Source organism: Spermophilus citellus (genome assembly GCF_964194105.1).
Source record: "Spermophilus citellus genome assembly, chromosome: 9".
In the NCBI taxonomy this organism is placed as follows: domain Eukaryota; kingdom Metazoa; phylum Chordata; class Mammalia; order Rodentia; family Sciuridae; genus Spermophilus; species Spermophilus citellus.
The window spans coordinates 114,972,919-114,999,688 of NC_138191.1; the positions used below are offsets into that span (position 1 = coordinate 114,972,919).

The window sequence follows — 26,770 nt, forward strand, 5'->3', positions numbered from 1 at the left end:
AGAGGAACACAGTCAGCACTTTTCCTGCCAAACAAGTGTGGGTCCCATGTATCATTTACTGTTTTTATGTTCAAATAGGCAGATACTTTATAGGGGAATGAGATGCCTTCAGTGGTTCTACCCAGTCTAAAAGGAACCCAAACCTGACTAAAAATTAGAATCACTCAATGGTATTTTAAACTGTGGAAGCCCTCGCCTCATTCTTAAAATACCCGGTAGACTTAGGACAGGGCCCAGGAGTTGTTCTAAGACCTTCCTAGGTAACCTAGATGTTATGCCATATTTCTGAACCTCCAATATGAAACACCTGTCATGCCAGCTGCTTGGTGGGGTCTTGTGTCCTTCCTGAGGGTTTGGTCCCTTGATAAGATGGCAGCCCTATGAGACCTGGTAATGATGCATGAGATGGTATATGATGGTCATATGCCACGGCTCTGAGGCTGGCTAGGCTGAGACTGCCAGAATTCAGTTATTATGATAGTCATGGTCTTATTATGATGGTCATGGTCTCCTTGGATCTGTGAAATACTGGCCTCCAGCAAGGAATGAGATGCATGGTCCAGCACTTTGACATCATAGCCTGTTGTTGCTATCACCTGCTTTCATTTAGTTTGAATGCAGCAAAATGTGAGGGAGAGGCTACCGTGTTCTGTGCACTGTGCTCAGCACTAGAAGAGTATTAGAGACGGTTGGCACAGGGTTCTTGCCCTCCAAGGGCTCATAGTCTAGTAAGTGACATGAACACCATATTTCACAATAATAGATGTGGTCACAAAGTATTTTAAGAAAGGAAGAAAAAAAATATATTCCAACTGGAAATATATTCCAATTGGAAGCTTCTCAGAAGTCTTTTTGGAGAATTGTAACATAGGCAAAATTTAGTCCAGTCCAACCTAGGAATCTATCCAAAAGTGAACTGCAAACATGACTTAATTCAAGGCCTTGTCCAAAGGCCATGTTCCTATAGCCAAGAGTCCTGTCCAAGAAATGCTAGGACCGCAGCCATCTGGGTGGAACTGACCAAGCTGCAGTAATCTAGTCCTGGGTAGTGACCTCTACCTGTGGGGAAATGGGTATCTCAGTCACTCTCGCTTCAGCTGTGATCAAACCAACAAGCTCTTTTTTTTCTCTGTAAAATATTGAATGCTATGGGCATCTTCTCAGCTGTGCTCTACTGTGTCTAACTCAGAAAACAATGGAGGCAGACACAGAGCTCCACCAACCAGGGTCTGTTCTCACAGCTACTGACTCAGGAGCTAGAGTGTAGAGTTCTACCAGGATCCTTCCCCCTGTTCTCTGGGCCCCTTGGTGAATACATCATCTTATTTGGACAGAAATCCATCACTGTCAGCCCTGGGTGTTGTAGGTGGCCTCGGGTTCTGTGGTTCTTGGAGAAGACACCACTCACCTCTTATAGGGCTTGGCTTTCTAGGAGAACCCTTTTGGCCCTCCCTTATGTACAAAGACAACCTTATGGGGAACTCAATGGGAGGGAGTTCAGTAATGGGCCTCTAGCCCCAGGCTTCCCCCCCTATAGAATTGAAGGTAGCTGTCTTAGGCTAACAGTCCATACCCCTGGATTATGGCGGATTCCTCTGGAGGGAAATCCAAATGGACTTCCCTATGATGGTGCTGAGCAGCCATCTCTATTCTTTCCCAGTCTTCTGTGGGTGGTGATTTGAGGTGGGACTGGGTATGGATGATTCTAGTCTCCCGGGGTGAAGGTCTTCTCTCCCAGTCTTCTGTGGGTGTTGATTTGAGGAGTGATTTGGCATGGGTGGTTCTAATCTGCCTGAACAAAGGTCTTCTGCTAAAACCATTGTTGGAAACATGGTGACCTCTAGCAGAACTCAGGAGTCATGAGAAGAGGACAGGCCCCAAGGGCCTCCAAGACCCGGTGGCCTGGGCCCACTATCCTGGAAGCACTATTTTTTCCCCAGAGTTTTTATTAGTGAATTATAATTTTACATAATAGTAGGTTCTGTTGTTATATATTTATTCAATCACAAAATATAACAATATAATTTGACCAATATCATCCTCTGGTATTTCCCCTTTCCTTCCCTCCTCCCTCCCCCTGTTCCTTTTGGGCTGTTACAGATGTTGTCCACACTCTTTTTTGAATTGCTCTGGGCTGTGGAATGGCTTGGGCTTTGGGATGGCATAATACCAAGCCAGTTTTCTCCCCAGCTGATCCCTGTGTCTGGCCTGCGGGGTAATAAGAAAACTGAAGCTAACCCCAGCAGGGCACAGAGACTGGCTGGAATCTGCCCCTGTGGCAAGGATATCACCCTCTGAGTCAGTCACACAGGGGCTCTAGGGACATGGAACCGGTAATTGTGCGACATCACAAGGGCAAGAAGTACTTGTGAATAGCCTTTGCTTGGGACATGGAGGGACTGGGTCTTCAGGGAAGCTATTGCCATGTGTGTCTCAGCTTCTCAGAATCCCCAGTCAAGCTCAAGAATGACAGAATACCGGAGCTGGGGTTGCAGCTCAGTGGCAGAGTGTTTGCCTAGCATGCATGAGGCACTGGGTTTGATCCCCAGCACATCACAAAAAAATGAACAAATAAAATAAAAGGTATTGTGTCCACCAACAACTAAAAAACAATTTTTTTTTTAAAAAAAGAATGACAGAATACCCATCTCTCCAGTACAAGCTGTGAGCACCAGGGACCCCATAGAGCTGACAGAGCATCTCTTCTGCCCACAGAAGACAGCAGCTCCCTTCATAGTTGGCAACCAAGCAGTCAATCATTCCTGAAAACGAGGGGTTCTATTAGAGTTTTCTCAGAGTTGTCTTGTTTGGTGGATGCCAGACTAAGGCAGGGGAGGAAGGCAGCCCCTTTGCTGCCTCAGTTGGCCAGTTGAGACTCAGAGACACCCTGAGCAGAAGCATGAGTTGGGACACTGCCTTCAGCAGCAGAACTGGCTCAGACCCTCTTGTTTCAAACCAGGGAATGAACGTATACCCCCAAGTATCAGGCACATGCTAGACTCCCTGTCTCCCAAGCTTCATGGCACTGGGTCTTCACAACAGAGCTCTAGTTTAGAAGTTACTAATCCCATCTTCGTACATGTGGGAAAAGACTCAGAGAGGTAAAATACCTGCTCTCCCACCACCATCAAAGTGTACAATTAGACCAGGCTCAGTGGCTCAGGAGGCTGAGGCAGGAGGAACGTGAGTTCAAATCTTGCTCAGCAAAAGCAAGGCGCTAAGCAAATCAATGAGACCCTATCTCTAAATGAAATACAAAATAGGGCTGGGGATGTGGCTCAGTGGTTGAGTGTCCCTGAATTCAATTCTCCTGGTACCAAAAAAAAAAAAAAAAAAAAAAAAAAGTGTACATTTAGTAAGTAAAAAATGAGATGCAAACTCAAAATTTTTAGGATTCATATTTGCTCCACCTTTGGGATGGTGGCTTTTTTTGGCTACATGTATGGATTTATGATCATTTTTTAAGGTAAAATCTGAGCCCTCCAGTGTGGACGCAGCTAGTTATAAGGAGGGCAGACTAAGGGACATTCTTCACACTTTGCTCCATAAAGTGTCAGAATCTGTCCTGTGAGCTGGTGACATGAGACCCCTCCAGGCCTAACCAGCAGTGAAGGAGCTCATGAATATCCCAGTTCATGTCCTGGCCATGAAGAGGGTCTGGAGGCCGAGCAACCCCAGGAAGGTTGGGTGGGCATCATTCTGGAAGTGTGGCCAGAATCAGCCCATGCTGCAGGATCATTGCAGGCTGTGGGTAATTCTCCGAGGTGGGACTGATAAGCAGACAGGTAATTGAAACCAAGAACCTAGTGAGGTTCTAAGGGGCATGGGGGATGGCCATAGTGGGCAACCACTCCACAGCTTTCAGACCCTCATCAATGAGCTTCTGTGTGGGGTTCCGGTTCCAGAAGGGAATGGGCAGTAAGGAAGGAACTTGAAACAGAAGTGACTGCCAGCTCAGAAAGGATGCTTTTATGGTCGGAAATAAAAGGACCGTGAGTGGGGTCTCCATATATCCCTATTTGCTTGGGACAATCCCAATATACAACCTTTTGTTCTACTGATTATTAATAGTTTCACTTTTAATTTTCAAAAGAGTCCCAGTGTGGGCAATATTTTATATGGCCACCCTAGCTATGGCCCAACAGACCTTCAAGCCAAGCAAGGGATTGTGCCTCAGCCGAGTGTTCTGGATGCCAAGGGAGATCCCTGAGCAAAAGGCCTAGGAGGCAGTCCATGGTTAACTCCCTCCCCCCTCTCTCCCTCATCTCATGCCATTCTTCCCCTCAAAACTTTCCTACCTCAGTGCCTTTGCAGCTGGCATTTTGCCATATTGAAATGTCCCTCGAAATGCTGGTTCTTCCTCATCATTCCTCACCTGTCACCCTCCCAGAGGGAACGTCTATCCTTATCCAGAAGTGTAATCCTTCCTTGTTTATTTTCTTGAGAGTCCCCTGCCCCTTTGAGGAGTCTAGACATTATCCTGCAAGCAGCAGGGAGTCCTTAAAGAGTCCCAGGCACGGATGCACCAGAACAGTTGTGATCTACAAAATTGGCTCTCCATATTGAGCCACTATGGAGGACGGATTCCAAAGGAGTGAGGTTTAAAGTGGGAGACTGGGGTCTCCACTTAATAGAGCTGTGATGAGGATGTGACAAGTACAAGAGATTACTGAGGAGATAGAACCCACAGGCGTTAGCTCCTGATTGGCTGTGGGAGCGTGGGAGAAGCAGTGGATATATTTCTCTTAGGCAATTGGACGTTGTCATTCATGAAGATAAGGAATGAAAGAATCTTTGGAAAATAGATAAAGAGTTCAATTTTGGACACACATTCAAGGTGCCGGTGGGATTTCCTGTAGAGCTGTACATCAGGCTGTTGTGCATCAAGTCTAGGGTGTGTCTGGGCCATGGGTGTTTGTTTGGGAGCAAGTGGGAGGTAAGAAGAGGGCCAAAGGAAAGCTCACACTGGGTGATGGCAGGGTTGAATCATCTGTAGATGCCAGGGAACATTCTAGAATCTAGGAGAATCAAGTTTGGGGGAGAAGACCAGAGGTTCAGCTTGGAACATATTTAGTTAAACTTGCTGTGATAAAACCCAGACCCCTTTCCATGGGCTCAAAGACCTTTGCCATCCTGTCCGACTCATCTCATGCTTCTTGTTCCATCCACCGCCACGCTTCTGCCACACTGTCCTCCTCTGTCCCCCACAAGTCCCAAGCTCATTCCCCACTTGGTCCTTTGCAATTAGAGTTCTTTCCACCTGGAGTGGTTGTCCTTGGGATGGCTGGCTTTTTGTCATCAGGCCACAGTTCCAAGGCCACCTCCTCAAACCGGCCATCTCTGTTCCCTTTGTTGAAAGTCGCGCATGCTCACCCCATTCACTTTTTCCCTTTGCTGGGTCTTAGGTTCTTTGTCATCTGTGAGAAGATAAACAGCACAGGGTCTTGGACGTGCTTCTCCATCCTGTGTCTGCTCACCCCATCTGCAGGGCAGAGGCTGGCAGGCAGCAGATGCCACATCATGCCATTGAAACGCCACCTAGGTGAAGACGTTTCAGAGACTATCGCACATCCATGTCTGTAGCTCGGGAGAAGGTCTGTCCTGAGTCTACAGTTAGGAGGCGTGTGCGGGGTGGGGGCCCTAATGAGAATGTGGAATTTAAAATGAAAAGATGACCCAGAAAGAGGGCCTTTTATGTTCCAAATGTAAAAGTCGGGGAGAAGACAGAGCTTGACGTCCAAGCTGGAATGGGTGTCATGGAAGACAGAAGCAGGAGGGGGGACTCTGTTGAATGTCCTGCCAATTCATCTCAGGACACCAATTGTCCAAACCCTCAAGAGGCGGGAATCAGGCAAAAAATAAATAAATGTAAAAACTTGAGCACAATTCATGGCTTTCGGATCCGATTCTATCAAATATGAATTTAATAATTAATGTGCTCAGGACATATTTAGCCAGGACTGTCTATTTGTGCTTGCTGCTCCTTATGAAATGTGTGTACATTTCTAGAATACTGCGTCTTCAGTATTCTCAGAGAGCACCAAGGCTAAAGTTAATCTCATTTATGATAAGGATGAAGCTGCCAAGTGACTAGCTTCACCCCTGATGCATGTCGCCTTAAGAACCTCACACAGCCTCCTTGGGACCAGTGAGGCTAAATGATAACTTTCACCCAGACCCAGTCCCAAAGGTGGCATCTAGATAACTGAGATGGAAATGACGGTGAGCAGAAAGAGGCAAAAGAAATGCAGGTGAGCTGCAAGGCCTCCCTTCCAGCCCAGCTCTAGCCTTAATCAGCAGGGCTTCCTCAGTTTACTGATCCAGAGACACAGAGTGAACCAAGAGCCATCTGAGTGGGCCACATCTGCTGGGGTGAGTTGCTGGAGGAAAACCGCCCAACTGGGCAAACTGGCACTGCTACCAATTCATGGTCACCCATCTCAATCAAGCCTGCAACATTGCCTGGCAATCCATCTGTGTTTTTCAAGTCAGGCTATTCTCCACTTCTCCATGGAAACTACCCCAAGCATTCTCCCTCTCCTCAGACCCATTCCCCACCCCCATATTGCACTTGAGAATGACCTTGCCTTCCATCTCACAGGCAACTCATGCAGCTTCCAAAGACTAAAAACATCAAGCGTGCAGACCATCCTCACTCTCCCTCCATCCTTCTCTCCTTTTATAATAGATGATCCATCTTTTCTCCTATTGAAAACCAATCCCACCATAGATTATACATCAGGAAGAAAATTTTAATATAATCACATTTATGCTTAAGGTCAGGCATCTCCAGACACCTGTAACATCACATTAAGAAATGCATTTTTACATCACATTCAGTACACACTTGCACATTATTGCAGCCTATCTTTCACAAACAGTGCTTACCTTTACTACCTGTACTGAACTGACATACTTTTCTGTTCTCTTTTGTTTTTTGTTTGTTTGTTTTTGTTTCTTAACACCTTGCTCATGATCTACCACATCAGTTTCATATGGGTCACAGCCCACTGATTCACCCATTTTGCTATGGACTCTCCCCCCACCTCTCACCTTCTGTGTCAGTCAACTTTCCATCACTATAACAAATAACTTAGATACTCAACTTATAAAGCGAAAAGGTTTATTTTGGCTTAGAGTTTTAGAGATTCCCATCTGGGATTGATGGGCTCCCTGTTTTGGACCTGTGGCAAGGCAGCTCACCATGGTGGGAGCACAAGGCAGAGCAAAACCACCCACCTCACAGCCAGGAAGCAAAAGAGACAAAAGGCCAGAGTTCCATGATCCCCTTCAAGAGCATCTTTTTAATGACCTTCCACAGGTCATTAAAAATGGCTCTACCATTTTTAATGGCTCTCAATGGTTCTACCACTCCCCATAGCCTCATCCAATAGCACCAAGCCTTTAATACATGGGCCTTTGGGAGACATTTCAGATTCAAATTGTAGCACCTTCTTGGAACTCATCCTCCATCTGCCTCGAACTTCAGCCGCTTCCCTTCTTCCCATTCCCTCTAATCAACATTTAAAATTTTCTTGGACCTCTATCAAGAAAACAAAAGCATCCTTCTCCACTTCCGGCATCTCCTTTGCACGATCCTGGGTACACTCTCACCTCTGGGCTTCACTGACAGTATCTCTGCCCTTGCTGTGTGTGTGCCTCACCTCCCAGGCCCCTGTCATCCACCCCCTTATAACTGTGCATCCACAGAGCCTCTAAATCTGCTCTCCCAGACGTCATCAGGGAGCCTCTTGTTGCTGAAACCCAGTAAATAGTTTTCAGTCCAGAGAAGACATGCACACAGCAGCCTCCCCAAGCAGATGCCCTGTCCTCCTCTAAAATCCCTTCTCCTTGTCCATGTGACACCACTCTCCTGTTTTCCTGTCTACCTCTTGACTGCTTGGTCTCCACCTTGCCAACTTCCCTCCTTTTCCTCAAAAAGTTCTGTGCCATTTTTGTCCTTGGCCAAATCAGTAGCTCAATCTTTTTACATTTCTCTTTTTCTAATAATATTGTATATCTTTGCACATCTTCACTGGCCAACTTTACTCCTTTGTTAGTTCCTCTTAAATTTCCTCGGTCAATATCTATTTTGAGTTTCTCTTATTTCTGAATTCCAGTTCTTTGTATCTGAAACATAATAAATATTCAACTGCAATAACTTGAAACTATTTTCTCTCCAGTTTGTTCCTCACTGACTGTTGAGCCTTGATTATGGTGATATTTTAAATCCAAAATTTTCTATTTCAATTTAAAATATTGTTTCCTTTAAGATTTCTAACTTTGATATAATGCTAAGAAATTCCTCCTGCACCTCTGAAATTATTCAAATATTTTTTATATTTTCTTCTGATGTATGGAAACAGCTGTTGTCTAGTTTTTGGTTGTTGTTTTTTTTTTTAACAAGTGGTTAGCCATTTGTTCTAGTATCTTATATTGATCAAGTAACCTTGTTAATTTGAAATCTCCTTCATCATATATTAAATTCTTACATTCCTATGTCTATTTGTGGACTTTCTTTTTCAGTTCCATTGATCTCTCACTCAAAACCAATTCAATACAGATTTCATTGTTACAGCTTTATAGCATGTTTTAATGTACTTAGTATCTGTATTGACAAGCCTTTTGTCCACTGAGTAGAATCATATGTTGTGGTTGAGAGTGTGGGCTCTGGAACCAGCCTGACGGGGTTCATTATTCTGGTCCCATCACATAAGGCTGTGTGACTGTGAGCAGGTCACTTGAACCCTTGAACTCAACTTCTGCATCTAAAAAATGGACTTAATAATTAAAAGTATCCACCTCAGAGATTGTTATGATGATTAATGAGTTAAGACATGATGCTCTTAGATGTTTATTAAGACCCCATTTGTTATTTTTCTCATCTATCTCAAGGAGAGTGTGGTTGTTTTGACTTGTTTATTCCAACAAATGGAACTTACAATTGCTGTTAGTTCCAGGAAAAAAAAAAATTGGTATGGATCTTCTCTGGAATTGGGTTAAAATGTGTATCATCACTTGAGGATAATTGTCAACTTATGAACTCTTTTCAACAAGGGACATTGTCTCCATTTTAAATTTACTTTTCTATCAGTAAAGTTTTGCTATTTTGGTTATATAGGCTGTGTTTTTATTGTTTTGCGTCTGAATTTGATTTTTAGCACTTTGCATATAGGATTTGTGCTACACTGTTGATGTGACCATGTGTGAGTAGGTGGATAGAAACGTGTACACTATCATGGTGAGAATATATGTTCAGGATTAATTTAAATAGTGTGGCTATTAAAAGTTTGTATAAACGTTTAAAGCACTACCTATGAAACCATCTATCCCCTAAGTAGTTCCCATTTGCCTTAGGATTTTCCCTTCATACTAATTTTGGTAATTCAGATTTGCCTGGGAAATTCTTCATTTTGACAAGATTTCAAATTTATTAGTATATTATATTCATCATTCTTTTATAATTAGATTATTGCCTTAATTTATTATTATTATTATTATTATTATTATTGTCATTGCTGTTGTTATTATTTCTTAACTAAAACAATCAGCAATTTCTCTTTTATTTGTCTCTTCAGAAGCTGGCTGTTTTTATCTCTTCTGAATTTATTATTCTCCCTTCTCAATCTTCTTTAGTTATTCTCTTTGTAATTTTTTGAGTATAAATACTCATTTCATTTATATTTCTTTATTATTATTATTATTATTATTCAATAATGAGTAAGGCTATGAATTTTCTCCTTACTACTGCTTTGGCCTAGTATCATCACCATTATAAGCAGTCTGTATTGAAAGCTCTTCTTTCCTCTTTGAACTCAGGAACTTAGGAATTTTGTGAATTTTCAAATGATTATGGATTTTCTTTATTCTTTTTTGTTGATTTCTAGTCTGTCCTGCAAACAGAAAATGTGACCCAGTAGTTTTTGTTTTGTAGTAGAATTTATGGAGTTTTCCTTGTAACATAAAAGAAGATCTGTTTTTGCCATATTCCATGGGCACCTGTAAAGAAGGTTGTGTTCCTTATTTAAAAGTCACAGAGTTTCAAATAAACCCACATGTTATGGTTTGGATCTGAAATGCCCCCCCAAAGGTTCCTGTGTTGAAGGCTTGGTCCCCCAACGCAGCAATGTCTATAGGTGGGGTTGTTGAATAGTGTTTGGATCCTGAGGGCTCTGACCTCATCAATGGATTAATCCATTGACAAGTTCATTGCCTATGGATTATTGGGTACTGGTAGAAACTTTAGGAAGCAGGAGCTAGTTGGAGGAAGGTCACGGGGGTATGCCCTAGAAAGATTCTTTTTGTTCTCAGCCCCTTCCTCCCTCTCTCTTGCTTCCCAGCCATAATGAGGTGAGCTTGGCCACACCCTTCCACCATGATGTACTGCTCATCCCAGGCTCAGAAGCAATGAAGCCAATCGACAATGGGCTGAAATCTCTGAAACCATGAGCCTAAATAAACCTTTCCTCCTTTAAGTTGTTTTTCTTGGGTATTTTATTATAGTAACAGAAAGCTGACTAACACATCATATCCACTCCTAGTATTTTTCAGATCCTCCTTATCTTTATTTACTTTTGACTTCAAATTAGCATATTTTATTATGTCTGTTTCAATGCTTTGGGGCATACAGAATCATAACTGTCATGTCTTCATTTGGGAATGGGCTCATCATGCAGATTTTAACTATCATCTTTGGCTTTTCATTTTGGTTTTTGTAAGGATTGGTGAAGTCTCCCTTCTCTTAGTCCAAGTAATTGACTTAGAATTTTGAAAGCAGTGAAGCAACAGTGACCACACCAAAAGGAAAGTGTACTAAGAGAATTCTCCAACAAGCCCCTTTCATTTATTACTCAAGATCATAGTAAATTTATATTATGCACAGTATTTCCACCTCCATCTGTTCATGAGTTTTTCACCACTATTGTTTTTCAAAAGTCTAAACCTCCTTAAGAACCTTCCATCTTAAAAGCTTTGCCCAGCCAAGGTCATGAGCGATAGCACCACCTGGTAATCACTTCTGAAAGGGAGAATCACCTGATCTCTCCCTTCTAAGTTGGATGATTGATAACGCTGAGATCCAGTTACAACGCTTTGTTGTAGTTACTGTCCTCATTTGGGAACTGAGAATCAGGCCCTTCCTATTCCCTATAGAAACAGACCAGTAAACTGTCTATATAGTTTTCCAGAGTGAGAAAGATGAGGCTATGGTGGGACACTGCATATCCCTTCTCCTGTCCTGGTTGGGGCAGGTCTGGGTTCTCTCTTGAGATGGAAGACAGAGTTTATAAGGCCATAGTCTCCTTCTAATAGTGTCAGTTTTTCAGCCCCATCTCATTCCAGGTGCAAGAGGAAATGTCTTTTGGTAGCTGTCCAAGACTATTGGCTGGAAAAAAGGGCCATCTAAGAGCCAGCTGTAATATAACATCAGAGGGTCTGAAGTTAAGGTTAAAACTACTTTTTGTTCACATTTACTTCCACCAGTAGTTCTTAAATGCTGGATGCAATCTAGGATTGCCTGGGGAGCTTTAATATCCTTGATGACTAGGCCTACTACACCAACCAAATGGGAGCCTTTGGGGCCTGGGCATTGGGAAATTGTGACACTCTTCTGTTGTGAACCAGCTTGGCCCATTCCTCTCCTTTCGACTACCTAGACTTACTTTGTCTTGTCTCAAACTAAGGGTTGTATTTTACTAGAAGATTAAGCTATATATATTTATTGTCATAAATCAAATTTTGTCTTTTTTAAGCACCTTACTTTCTAGTTCTCCTCTATACATTTTTTTTTCCTTTGAATTCCATTTGTTTTTTCTAAATTGACTGCTTTGCTTTTTCCCCTTTTGGTAATTGTAAAGATAAGCTATTTCTTATTCTATTACTAATTACACTTAACATCTTTAAAAACACACTCTAACCTATTTTTCTCTAATTAGCCATAGAAACTATAAAACAATTTCTTACAAGATGAGGAAATGAGCAGATCTCCTTGCTCTAACTTTATTCTTTATGTCAGTATAATCTGGAATATTTTACCCTGGGGTTTGGATGGGAATGATATTTTCTGTGTTCTCTTCCAAGGAATATTTGTTACCTTTACATTCCATTTTATAGCAATTATTTAGATTCATTACGATGTTGGTTTATTCGCTTGTTACTAATCTTTTTTTTATTAACCACAGCTTTCCCATACTTGAGTTCTTCCTTTTGACTCATCTCTCCATTGAACAGAAAATATCTTCAAGTAATCTTTTATGAATGGTGTGTGGAGACCATATTCTTTGAGGTCTTTGAGAGCAGCTTCTGTTATGTCTGCTATTCAATGACTTGGTTGGGTCACACCCTTTTCTACTATTATTTAGGGCTACATCTGTACTGTGTCTGAGGGAAATGTATTGACGATCGTGCCACAGTATTTTCTCATTTCCAGGACTGACACAGATGTCCAGCTATTTTTACAGGCTTTGGTCAATTCTGTTGCTTGAGTTTTGGAGTGGGATGAGATTGTGAAGCCCATATGTCCAGGTCACTGTCTTTTCACATCTGTCAACCATTGGATACTCACTGGTTCATTCAGCGAGTGCTGGCTGAGCACCTAGAGTGTGCCAGGTACTGTGGGAGCCATTAGAAGTTTAGAGCAATTAGACAGGATTTCTGCTCTCACAGAACATCTGGGTATATGCTGGGGAGAAAGAGGGCCAAGCCGTAAACAACTAAACAAGTGAACAAGACAAATTTAGAGATAAGTGGAGCTACCATATATAGCTACTCAAGATCTAAACTGGTGCCCCTGAAAAAAGGGCTATAAATAAAATGAGTGATGGGGTAGCGGGTGGGAGCTCAGATGGTATTAATTAAATTCTCTTCGACAAATCCGTTTGTTCATCTGGTTACAGTGTTCCTCGTCATCTTCCCTCTGAAATTGTAGCATCTTTCTTCGTCTTTGGCTTATCTTAGACTGGTTCAATAGGCCACATGACAGGCCCCTTCTGTCTTCAAGGTCATTGCCTGTGGGCATCATTTGTATGGTACCCACAACTGAACTACCACAAAGCTGGGGTCAGGGTGGCCGAGCCTCCATTTTCTGGCCTGATCAGGGCTGAAGCAATGCTTGGGATAAACAGAAGGATCTCCCAGGGACGCCACTGTCAGACTGAGGCCCAGTGGGTAGTATCATTTTCATACTGGGTGTGGAGGGGTGGCTGAGCTTGGTCCCTGGAGTCAAACTGTATGGATATGAATATGGTACTACCATCTACTGGCTATGTGACCCTGGCACAAGTTACTTACCCTCTCTGTGCCTCAGTGTTTTCATGTTTCATTGTGGTTAATAATAATACCGACCTCAAGAATATTGTGACCGTTAAATTGAGGAATTGATGGAAGTGCTTAGAATAGTGTCCCATATTTAGTAAACCCTCAGTAATACCCAATAATCTCTGCTCTTAACTTTATCATGCATCGCTTTAAAAGCTTCTCTGTGTTCTTTCTCCCCTTGATTCAAATTCTGTCTATACTTAAAAATAGAGGGATTATAAGGATGAGACAGAATGGTCTTAGAGACCAGGCTCACTTTTCTCAGGTTGGTGGGAGAGCTGTCTGTGGCAGATTGGAAAAGAAATTCCTCTTGCACATAAGGAGATGGGTGGGGCAGGGAGAAGCAAGAGGAAATTTGCCACATGAAGTCACTACTTCCGTGTGTGTGTGTGTGTGTGTGTGTGTGTGTGTGTGTGGTGTTTCCTTGGACAAAAGGAATTTTATTATTTTTTCATCTTAGCTTCATTTATAGTTAGTATAACTATAAATCAATATTATTAACACCAAATATAGATATAAACATACAGGGATTTAAGTGATTATGCATATTCCTTTCTCTCTTCTTTGTCATTTTCTGTAATTTTTTAAAAAAAAATGTTTAGAAATGCTATAGCATTTTTGCAATCACAAAAATTAAAAGGTATTTAATTTTGGAAAAAAAAAATCACCCTGAAACCTATTACCCTAATACCATTTTTATTTGGGGACCGTGTCCAAACCTCATCCATACATAAACAAGTGTTTAATAGCTATCATCAAAAGTACACGTATAATTTTATGATCTACTGTTTTACTTAAAATGATGTTTAACACTCTTTCTACAAGGTCATATTTATCATTTTAATGATTGCGTTCCAACCGCATCACATTAAAGGCTATAATTTACCTCACTTTATTGGGCTGACTGACAGATAGCTTGTTCCCATTTTTTTTTTCTCCATAATACAATTATGTCACTATCGTCAGCTTTGTCCGGGTGGCTCTTTTTCTTTTGAATTAATTTCGGGAGATTACTGAGTCAGAGTGTTCAAACAGCTCTGTGGCTCTTAATAAGAATTCCTATGCTCCCTTCCAAAGGGTTCCATCGGCTTTCCTCTGCAACCGGCATTAAATGCATGTTCGAGTTCCCACAAAGCCTCAAAGGTATTGGGTTTTATGTCTCTTTCTTGACTTTTCTCTAGTGACATGGACTGTGTTTTCATGTTCATTCTATTTGCTCTCCTCTGAGTGCTCGGAGCGTACTCTTTACTCATCTTGGGGATGTTCATCTAGAATTATAAAAGCCTTAATTCAATATTGATATTTCCCTGAATCATAGTTGTTGCAATTATTTGTTCGTCTTTTATTTCCTCCTTCTAATTTTGATTTATTATCTGTTGGTCTGTTTTTCCATTTAACGCCGTTTCCTTGCCTTATCCTTGTTTCTGGGCCTGGAATGACCAATTGGCATGAAAATGGTTTTAAATGAGGGCTTTGGAAGAAGATTGGGTTCTCAGGGTGCAGGGAGGAAAAGGTAACAGGAAGTGAGCAGGACATTAAGATAAGACCCTGTGGCCTCTCACCCAGTTCCTTCAAAAGCTTTGGTCTCTAAGACATGGTGCTCACCTGGTACCTCATTAGCATAGCATTTGTTGTGGCTTGAAGCTGTCAGAATCCCCAGGGCTACCTATCATTTTCCCATCAAAAACATTTAAAAGAGAGAAATGGACTTGGATTCTCTCTGGGAGATTTCCACCACTATGTCAATCTCCATGATCAATGTCCTTTTGTACTGCTGCACACCAAGCCGACAATACCCTCAACACCAGGGACCAAAAGCATGCAGACTGCCTGGGGTGGCCACTGAAATGGGGAGAGGGGCCAAGAGACTACCAACTCCGCCATGTCTGCCCTTTGCCAAAGGGAACCTTCTAGTCTACGCTTGGCATGGAACTCAGCAGGCCTTCCGCCTAGAGCTCAGAGCCCAGCCAGTCCAGCCCAACCCTGGAGTAGATTAAGAAAATGCTCCTCTGCCAGGCCTCAGTGGCCTGGGCAGAATGTTGGGGACACTTGTTGAACTCCCCTGCTCTTCTCTTGCAGTTTCCTGCTTCTTCAACTTCACCAGTCCCTCCGGAGTCGTCCTGTCTCCCAACTACCCAGAGGACTATGGCAACCACCTACACTGCGTCTGGCTCATCCTGGCCAGGCCCGAGAGCCGCATCCACCTGGCCTTCAATGACATTGATGTGGAGCCTCAGTTTGATTTTCTGGTCATCAAGGATGGGGCTACTGCCGAGGCCCCCGTCCTGGGCACCTTCTCAGGAAACCAGCTCCCCTCCTCCATCACGAGCAGTGGCCACGTGGCCCGTCTTGAGTTCCAGACTGACCACTCCACGGGGAAGAGGGGCTTCAACATCACCTTTACCAGTGAGTCCTCCTTCTGTCGCTATCTGAGCATCTCTGAGTGACCACTTCTGAGGATGAGGGGCGGTGCTCCAGGGAGGAGTGCTGATGTGGCATTGCTGGCTTACAGGCCCTGGCTTGGGAGACCCCAGAATGACCAGAAAAAGCATAAATGTCTGCCTGCTGGGCCAGGACCTCTTTTCTGTGGTCTCACTTTCCAATGAGCATTATTTCCCTAGGTGACACGTGATATAAAGGGAGCTCAGAAGCCTCCTTTATTCTCCCGGTCTACCCCTTCTACAAGGCCCTTCTAGAACCAGGGAGGCCTCTGGCATTCTGGCATTAACTCCCAATTCCCTCTCTGCTGTGCTTCCCTGAGTTCCTGAACACTACTTCCTGTTGACCCCTGGTGTTCCTGGGGGTTACCCACTCTTTGCTTTGCCCAGTCCCATTCCCATGGTCAAAGTAAAAACAAAGGTTTGGAGCAGCATTTCTGTTTGGCCTGGAGACCACTCTTAGGGCATCTAGTCATAGCCCCTTGTAGAACCACAATCTCAAAGTTGTCACTTCCAGTTTCCACCCTGGGCCCCTTCTCTAGAAGCAACTTGAAGTTCCATAGTGAGTATTTTTCATTCCTGTATCTCAAGATAACAGTGGGTAGGAGTGGGATAGAAACCTAGGGACTGAACAAAGCCAAGCTCCAAAGATAGCAGCAAGTTGTTATCAGGTCACAGGAAACAATAAACCTAGGGAACTTGGCCCCTGACAGATAGTCAGGTGGGACTGAAGCTTCCAGATCCTTTCCCAGAGGCTGCTTTGGAAATGCAAGTCCCCAGCTGAAGCTCTGCCCCACACCCACAAACACTTACCTGGAGCCATATGAAGAAGCCCATCTCTTCCCAACCCCCACCCCCACCCTTGGCAAAGAGATTGTGTCCCCTTGTCCCACCTATCCCTGGGGCCCAGTTGAGCTGAAGACTTCAATGGCTACATAGTGGGCCATTTTGGGCCCCAAATTTTAAGTAAGCACCCAGGCTCAGGCCCCATTTCCCTCACCACCCTTCTTCAGGACAGCAGACTTGCTGGGAACAGCCTTCTCAAGGCACGACTCCCCTGTTCCCACTGTCCAGGGACAGAAGGAGGTAGAGGCCAGTCCCACCTTTCCTAAGCATCCTCTTCTAGCCTCAGGGTCCTGCTCTTGAGCATCCCTGTCCTCCTCCCTGCTTTTCCCATAAGATCATGAGCTTCGAGAGGAGCAGGTACCTGTTACTTCTCTTCCCATCCCCTCTGCCCAGCATGGGGCATGAGATGAGGCCAGGATCAGTCAAGGCCTGTTGAATGGAAGGAGCTGTGGGTGGCTGTGGCTTTTTCTCACCCCAGTGGCCGTAGCAGGAATGAGGGGAAGAGGAAGCCTGGGAAGCTCATGCCTCGGGGACGGTGAGAGCTGAGAGCTCCCCAGTGAGGAACCTGGGCATATGGATACTTTCAGTGAACAAGGAAAATCAAATCCCACTAAGTCCCTGCTTTCCAGGGAAGGAACATCTCCAGAGTCCTGGGGAAAAGGAGGCCCAGGAAGCCCAGGGAACCAGCTCCATTGGGAGGGCAGACCCACCTGAGGACCCGCTCTCCCTAGCGTTTCTCTCTACCATCATCAGGATGATACATATGCAACATGGCAACACTCAAAATCTGGGACAGGTCAATGCAAAATAATAAGCACCACCCAGAATCCCCCACCCAATAATGGTCTTTGCCAGCACTTGGTGAATTAGAATTAGAGGTAGCAAGTATTTTTCTATACACTAATATATATAGCTGGATGGAGAAAGACAAATAACTTTTTACATAACTAAACCCTATCCTAGTCCTACTGAGTCAGAATCTCTAAGGGGACAGGGTCCCAGAATCTACAGAGGTGAAGGATTCAGATGCATCCAATGAAACCACTGGCCCATGGATGAGCATTTGGGAGATAGCACAGTCTCCCCCAGAAGACATTCATCTCCTCCCCCGTCTCAACTGGTGATCATCAGGGCTGAACCTGACTCGGCCCCAGACAGTTCTCTCCACAGCTAGAGAGGTGCCATGCTTTCCCACATGGGACTTAAAATCTGTGCCCCTGTAGCAGGACTGGGAGATCCCCTTTCAGCAGCTCCTGGCAGTAAACCTGATCCTTCTTCCACATGGGGCATAACTGACAATGACAATTCTAGCTGCTGTTTATTGAGCACTTACTGTGTGTCAGACCCTGCGCTGAGCAGTCTACAATCTACCGGTAGCTTCACAACCAAGCCCCATAAGCCAAGATCCTTCTCACATATCAGGAAACTGAGCTTTGAAAAGGTACACAGGTAGAAATAGTCAGGGCCTAAATCCTTGACTTAGAGATTGTGCTGCTAGATTTTGTGAACAGCTCCATATTCCTTCTGTATGCATATGTGTACATCTGTGTGTGTGCACAGGTATGTGAACATGTACATTCATGTGGGCAACTGCTAAGAGGTTTTAATAGAAAATGTCTGGACTCCCGGACCCCAAGTACCACTTTTCTTCCCTCCCCATATCTCTGATCGTCAGGGCACCCCACAATCATAGTTGCTAGTGATGAAAGGTTGGGAAACTGATTCTGGGCTGACCCAGACTTTGCAATTCAGAAGGAAGGTTGTGGGGAACTATACAAACGAGGCCCTGTAGAGCCATCCCAATCATCTTCCCGTCACAGGCTCCCGCAGCTCATCTGAGGTGGGAAGGGTGACAGGTTTGTAGTGCTCTTGCCTCCAGCCAGATTCCACTGCCTCCAGGGTCACTTGTGGTTCTGAGTGCATGTGTGTCCCCATCACCAGGGAATGTCAGTGTGCTGTGCATTGGGTTCTTTGAAGTGGCACATGCCCATGCACTCATGGAGCCTGGCCTCCACGGGGAGGTCACCATCCTTAAAACAGTGAGGACACCCATAGGGCCTAGCCTCAAAGATATTTCAGGATAGAGCTGTGGCACTCCTGGGGGAGGAGGACTGGAAGTGGGCTTGGTGGAGATGAGATAGCAAAGGGCATCCTTCCATGCAGGGGAGCAGGAGAGGAAGGGAATCATCCTTAACGAGCACCTACTGTCTACCAGGCACCACACCAAACCCTTGCTTCTGTCATATTCCAATCAACTTGCATTTTATTCCTATATTCGCATGGCCCTGCAATTGAATAGGATCTCCAAATTACAGATCAGCAAACTGAGGCTCGGCACCATGACACACGTCACCCAGGATGGTGGAACTAATTAGAGGCCGAGCTCTATTGAATCTGCAGTGCTGCAGATTTTGCTCTTCCCCAAACTGCATTAGCAGTCACCTGGGCAGAGGGAGCAGCAGCCCGACAAGAAGCAAGGAAATGAAGAGGACGGCTTCAGACAGGGTTAAGTCCAGGGCACCTGCTTTATGATGTTAATGTCTATGAGCGTCACAGGATTGAGAGCCGGCTCCCCTGCAGCATAAGCGATCCCATAACCTTGTGAAGTTAAGGAAGCAGGGAATGGATTTGACATTGAGGAAACAGATTTGCTCCTTGACTACATGGAGCCTCAGTTTCCTCGTCTATAAACTAGGGTAACGGTGTCTGATGGAGGGAATCGTGATAAGTTATAAATGAGCACATGCCTGATCTATAGGTGCCCATTCGAATGAAATTGGATTGGGTGCTCAAGCACCTGCTTCACACCCAGTGGGGCCTATCAGCCATAACCTGGGGGATCCCAGGTTATAGGGGTTCTAGCTCTCCTTCCATCATGGCAGGTTCTTGGGGAAGTGGTGGAGGTCTGGTTGACCACCATAATGAAGCTTGCTGGCTATGGTCCACACACCAGCTCTGTCTAATCTTGTCCTTGACCCCCATCCATGCAGCCTTCCGACACAATGAGTGCCCAGATCCTGGTGTTCCAGTAAATGGCAAACGGTTTGGGGACAGCCTCCAGCTGGGCAGCTCCATCTCCTTCCTTTGTGACGAAGGCTTCCTCGGAACCCAGGGCTCGGAGACCATCACCTGCATCCTGAAGGAGGGCAGCGTGGTGTGGAACAGTGCCGTCCTGCGCTGCGAAGGTATGTGCCCTCGGGCGGGGGCCATGGCTGTCAGCCAGACAGGTTCCACAGGGGGACTGAGTGACCTGAACCTCAGAAGTCCATTGCTGCATCCGTCCATCTATCCATCCATCCTTTCCTCCCGTGACCCAGGGCCACTCCTTGCCCTATCCCTGGAGTGGCAAGGGCTTTAGAGGAAGGGTCTGCAGAGGAACTTGAATTGGGACCAGAGATGACACAGGAGAAAATGCTGGGTCTGGACGGTCAGGCATCAGAAATGCCTCCGGTTTCAGCTGGGAACTCTCCATTTCACAGCCAGTAGCAGCCCTGCCCCAGCGCCTGCCCAGGGGAACCCAGCAGCGATGGCAGCATTGAGCGTCCCAGTCTTCCCGGCTGCTTCTCTCTCCTTCTCCGTGTGCTCGTATTCCCCAGCTCCCTGGGCTCTCTCCCGTTCTGGCCTTTGTGCCCCTGTTAAATGCTGCCTTGATATCTTTGTGGCCACTCTCCCGGCAACTCAAGGTAGACCAGCCAGAAGAAATACGGCTCACAGCAAGCTCTGGGCCTGTTATGGCATCTCCTCACCCTATCTCAGCCTACAGGGCAGCTTTTGAGTCGATTTCGGGGACCAGCCATCTGTTTCACCAAATTGCAGGCACAGATGAAGGGCAGGGACCGTGTCAAATGTGTGTACCAAGCACAGTGCCTGGCACAGAATCGGTGCTCAATAAATGTTTGGGAACATGGATGAAGAGTGCACACACCCCAAATTTCCCTTAATGGCAGAAGTGTCATCCAAGGAGGCAGGGGCTGTGGTTCTATCCTTTGGGGACAGAAAGCTTTTCATTTCCTCTCCTGTGGTGGGCAGAGGATGGTGACTTAGAGACTTCTTACCCAGTCCTGACTCTCCATCTGAATGGCCCCACCACAAATGGGAGAGCTGCAGGGAGCAGAGAGGGCTTTGCCCCGAGGCTGGTGGGGGTGTGGGGGAGGATAGAGACCACCCCCCACCCCACCCCCAAACACTACACATGGCAGGGGGTCCAGGTGGGCTTCCCAATCAGAGGATCCTGAGCTGGATCCAACAAGTTGCTTTTCCTTATGAACCTCTGCTCTTTGGGCTGGAGAAAAAATAAAAATAAATAACCAGACAGGATGAAAATAAGCAGTGTATGTAAAGGGCCAGCCCAGGTATAAAGTTAAGTACTCATAACAGTGAGCTATGCTTCTACTGGTACGTGAGTGCACAAGGTTAGAGAATCTTCCTTGGCCTCTTATCCCCACACCTGGCCTAGTGCTTGGCACTTATAGAGGCTCAGCCAATACTGACTGATGAATCATGGAATGAATGAATGAGTGAATGAATGATCTCTTACCTAGAGTCTCACTAATCAGAAGCACATCAATGAAACGCCTTCAGAGCCATCCTTCCTGCTGCCTCTGCCTTGCAACCTACCTGGCTGGGCATCCTGAGCAAGCCACTTGACCTCTCTGAGCCTCAGTTACCCCCATCAAGTGCAGGTTACTTGTGGAACCTCCGTGGGGTTGTTCTGAGCACGCACAGCTCCTGGAGCAGCACCTAGTGGAGAGGTGGCACTCAATAAGTGTGGCTGCCAGCCTTCTTTTAACCAGATTTTAACCCTGTCTTCACTAGACCCATCAGTCCTTGCTCCACTTGCAGGGAAATGCTGTCTGTTTGGGGGCAGTCGGCACCTGAAATAAGGGGCCGCCTGTTGGAGACACTGAGCCGACACAGGGAGAGCATGCTCAGTTTTCTCCAAGTGACGAGCCTTTCGTGCCAGCCTGGGGTGGGGGATCTGGGGGGCAGCACTTTAGAGAAGCACAGTGAGAGGCAGACGTCACCCGGAGCAGCTGCACCCAGCACAGAAACCTAGGACGGGGTGGGACAGTGCAGCCCTGGGGACTTGCCCTCCTAGGCTGCTTGGCTGCCTTTTGCCTGAGCCTTGGGGGGTCCCTGCTTTGTGGTCAGTGTCTTTGTCGTGTCCACTCTTTGTAGTTTTGTTTTTGATTAAGTATCTCCACCTTGTGGACAATTAAACACAGGAGCTAAGGGTCTTGTAGAAAATCTTTTAATATATGCTAAGAGCCACTTAGGTTTTGAGAGGCTGTGATAGGACATGGGAGAAAATGTCTCCTCCTAAATTTAGAAAGAAGGAGGGTCATGGGAGGATCGTGGGCGCATGGGGAGCAGGGGAGGGCACAGTTTTTCTTCAAGGGCCAGAAATGAAGTACTTTTGACCTTGTGTGTTGTAGGGTATCTACTCAATCCCGTCACTGCCATGTGAAAATGGCCTTAGACTGCATGTCCATGTCTGGGCTGGGTTTGGCCTGCGGGTGGTAGCTTGATGACTGTGGATCTAGGGTACAGAAGATGTGGGGTCGGGGGTTTCCATATGTTTAATCAACAGTGTCCTAAGAAAGACTTCCAGGGAGTAAGTGAAGCCACCTAAGAACGGCCTGTCATCTCCCACATTCTTCTTGTTATTATTTTTAAAGGAGAACCCACCTCAGTGTTTTAAAAACATCCCCCTCATTTCAACCTTTCACCAGCCCCAGGGAATAGGTGCAGTTACTGTCCCCACTGGGACCTGGGAAGTTTGGCCACCTGCCCAAGGTGCTCTCAGCCTGTAAGTGGCGGAGGCTCCTGGCTAGCTGGTCCTTACTTTTTTCTTGAATTTTATCACTTGAGAGAATATAGTGTCAAACCTGTTTACCAAAGACTTAAAAGCATCCACAAATGGAATGAAAAGTGGGTTTTCTACTTTCCACATCCCAGTAGAAAATTAAGACAAAAGGAAACACTCTGCCTCTCACGAAAGACAAAGCAGGCAGGACACCCCATGGAAGCATCAGAAATCGACAGCGTAAAGCAAAATGCCAGCAGTGAGAGGGACGTATCAGCTATTTAATTACGGAGGTAATTAGATTCCTTATTAAAAGACAAAGACTCTCAAACTGAGTTTAGGAAAATATCCTGCTTACAAGAAATACACAAGGAAAAGGGAGATAAATAATGGACAGTGAGTGCATTTTCACGTCTCACGTTTTAAGGGAATACGTGGGTTGTAAAATTTTCACACAATGCACAGGCCAATCATGTTCCAAGTGAAAATCCTCAGGCCCCAGCCCCAGCCCCTAGTGCACAATGGTTTAAGAATTCGGTATAAAGGTATCCACATATTTTCTCCCGTATCTACATCAAATGCTTTACTGTAATAAAAAATGTCCGTTTTTCTCCACTCCCACGAGAAATCTAAGCCATGGGTTTAGCTCATATAGGCATCCAAAGAAGGATCGTGAAGGGATTGTTGTGTTTCTACCATTATCTCATTAATCTTATGACTCTTTTGAGAAAGTTATTGTTATACTTTATACATGAGAAGTCTAACAACCAGTGAGGTGAATTGAGTTGCCCCAAATCACCTGGTTTGTATTAACTGAGCCCTTACTATGTGCTGTGTAACATACGTTGTCTTATTGAGTCCTCATGACAACCTTTAAAGTGGGTCCTATTATCCTCACTTCACAGAGGAGGAAACTGAAAGCAAAGAGTGGTTAAGTCCCTCACCCAAGATACACAGCTAAGTAAATGGGAGGAGAGTCCGTGTTCAAATTCAGGTACCCTGATTCCAAGAACATTTTTCACAGCCGTGTAAGTCCAAAGTTGGTTCTACTTTCATTCTACCACAAAAGGGTAAAGGCTGGGTGGTGAGGGGCTCAGGTGGGGAGTGGGGAGGGAGTAGGAGGCCACACTTTTAGCTTCAGGATAAAGAACTTCTGTCATTCTGGTCAGAGGTCACTCACACTGGACAAGTAGTCAGCCAAACCCCTCTGAAGGCAGCCAACATCTCACCACAGAAACAGTGGGCAGAGGTGGCATTCCCAGGCCCACCTGTCTGTCTAGAAACCAAGGCCCTAGAGCCAGGCCTCCCAGGTTCAAGTCCTGACTCCGACACTTCCCAGCTGTGGGCTCCTCAGCCAGCCACCACTGTGTGTCCTCAACTATGAACTGAGGCAAATACTGTGCCCATCCATAGGCTGTGACGCAAAAGCCAGGAGAAGCCCAGACCCATGTCCAGAGCAGCGTCTGGCACCTTGAGAGGGCTCGGGGAGGGCTTGTTCTCGGTGCATGCTCTTCTGCCACCATTCCAAACTCCTCTTTCCCTTGCACAACTTTAGCATCAGAGGTCAGGAGAAGGTGACCATCCCTCACATGTGTCACAGTAGACACATCCTTTTATCACTTTCCGGGAGGTGGAGGGCCAAGTCTAGGCGCGGGTAGTGCTGACTTCTCCTGAGGCCTCTCTCGGTGGCTTGCAGGTGGCCACCTTTTCTCTAGGTCCTCCCATAGCCTTTTTCCTGTGTGTGTGCCCACCTCGGGTCTCTTTCTCTTCTAATAAGGGCCCCAGCCCTGCTGGATGGGGGCTCTGCCCTTTTTACCTCATTGAACCTTATTTACCTCCCTGAATGTTCCCCGTCTCCAAATTCAGTCACCTTCAGGGTACAAGCTTCAATCTGTGATTTTCAGGAGGAGCAGCTCAGCCCACAACACCTAGTACCTCTACCTTGCAGTCATATTTCTATCCTTCAGCAAGTATCTGTTGAGCATCTACTGTGTGCCTGGCACAGGATCAGGCACAGGCCCTCCCTTCTGTCCTGTGCTGGGCTCCCCTCCCTACTTTCTTTTCCATGTATTTGTGTGCATCCACACTTGCCTTTTTATGTCTTACCATTTTTTTAATGGAAAACTTCAAACTTATACCAAAACAAAGAAGATGGTGTAATGTACCCCATGTGTCTGTCCATTCCTCACTCTGCTCCAACTGTAAACCCAGGGCCAACTTTACCCAGGGCCCCACCCACTGCCCCTTGACCCCTCACTCACTCTGGACTAAATGTTTGGCATAATATTGCATCCTCAACATTTTAGTATGCATGTCTGACAGATAAACTCTTTAAAACATACCACCATGCTATTATCCTAAAAATTAAAAATGATTGGCTAATACATTTGTGATATGTTTTTGAAAATTGGAATCCTAGTTAGTTTCATAGGTTAAAAGGAACTAGTTTGTCTCAAGTCTTTCTTAATCTATGGGTATCTATTCTTGCCCTTGTGTTTTCTATTTTTCTTTATCTTCTTCTTTTTTTTTTTTTTTTTTTTTTTTTTTGGTGTGTGTGTTTGCATTGACGAAGGTCAGGGCATCCATTCTGAAGAATCTCCTACATTCTGGATTTTGCTGATTGCTACCTTGAGAGTTTCTTATATTTCTTTCAATTGTCAGTAAGATCTAGAAACTTACTCAGACTCCTTTTCCATTTATCGTCCAGAATATTTTACAAGCTGGGTTTTGTGTATTTATTGCAGGTGAATAACATCTGGTTGCCTCTCTTTTGGGGACAGTAGAAGTCATTGATGATCATAGCCCAGGAATTGCAAAATACTAACATTTTATAGTTCTGCTTTGATAAGCTGAAATATTTAAAGAATAATTGTCCTCATCAGTTATTCACTTACTCTAAGGTATAATTCATGACACAATATAATATAATTCGTGACAAGTATAATTCTCTCCTGTCTAGGAGAGACACTTATTTTCCTTTATTTGCCAGTTTTCATATTAATGAGTTAATTCCCTAACATTTTCCAAAGTTGAACATTTTTAAATGTCATTACAGTCCAATGGATGTAATATTTTGTATGTTAAGTCTATTGCAATTATTATTCTAACTGATGCTCAAGTTTTCTCTTTGCAGAGAGAGACTTTTGAAGATGGCACAACATCATCTCGTACATGTTCTGCCCCTGACCTAGAATTGGTTATTTCTCCAAGGAGCCCTGGTCCCTTAGAGGAAACTGACATTTAGAAATTGGATTTTTTTTTCAGTGCTTAGGATCAAACCTAGGGCCTCATATATGCTAGGCAAGCACTCTATCACTGAGCTGCACCTTCGGTCCTTTTTAGTCTTTGAGACAGAGTCTCACTAGTTGCCCAGGCTGGCCTCAAAACTGTGATCCTCCTGCCTCAACATCCTAAGTAGCTGGGATCACAAGCTTGCACCACCGTGTCTGGCAATATTTAAAATCTGGACACTGGGGGTGCTTATTACTCTCAAGTTGTTCCTGTTTCGGAGGTTTCTCATTGAAGACAACTAAGAAATGCTTTTTAAAAGAAAATGCATTGTAGGGCTGAGGCCATAGCTCAGTGGTAGGTCGCTTGCCTAGCACATATGAGGCACTGGGTTTAATCCTCAGCACCACATAAAAATAAAGGTATTGTGTCCATCTACAACTAAAAAAAAATAAAAGAAAAAAAAAAGGAATTGCACTGTTGCTAAAAGGTAAAAGGTCCTAAATACCATTGTCACTTCCCATCATAACACATACCCAAGAATCTCAGAGCGGCCACGCCAGTATTACCGACAACATGACTACTGAAAATAATCTTCTCCTTATTCATCATTTTTAGTTCTTTTGTTCTTTGATATCCTACCAAGGATGAGCTATCAGATTACTGTTTTAAAATCTCCTTTAAGTAGTTTCTTCCTGTGTGATTATGCTACCAACTGATATAGTATCGTGTTCAAATTCTTGGTGCATATCAAATTTAATCTTTCTTTTTATTTATATAAAATAGTTACATAGTTCCAAAGTTCAATCTATAAAAGAAGATACATTTGGGGAAAGTGTTGCTTATAACCTACCCTTTCTGCCCTGTTCCCATCCTTTGTCCATGGATAAACCTTTGGTTTTGGTTTACTTTTTTATTCATTATTAATCTGATTGAATATTAATACTTTAACATTAATTTGACTTTTAATATTAGCTCTTTCTTAGATAAATAGAATCAAATTTTACCCAGTATTCTCTATGTTGCTTTTATTCACTCGGTCATATATTCTGGGGACCACTCCATAATATTGTGTAGCATATTCTTTGTTTTTTGTTTTACAGCTACATAAATAGTTTGTTTCATTGATTACCTAGTT

General features: G+C 44.6%; 1 protein-coding gene across 1 annotated transcript in view; it reads left to right on the top strand.

The window, feature by feature from the left end:
* Positions 1 to 26,770, top strand: part of CSMD2 (CUB and Sushi multiple domains 2) — a gene marked incomplete at both ends in the record, with an annotated part of 546,906 nt that overhangs the window by 328,804 nt on the left and 191,332 nt on the right. Inside the window, 2 exon segments of the mRNA XM_081308594.1 lie at positions 15,394 to 15,720; positions 19,589 to 19,783. Of these exon segments, the coding sequence (XP_081164720.1) occupies positions 15,394 to 15,720; positions 19,589 to 19,783 (522 nt within the window).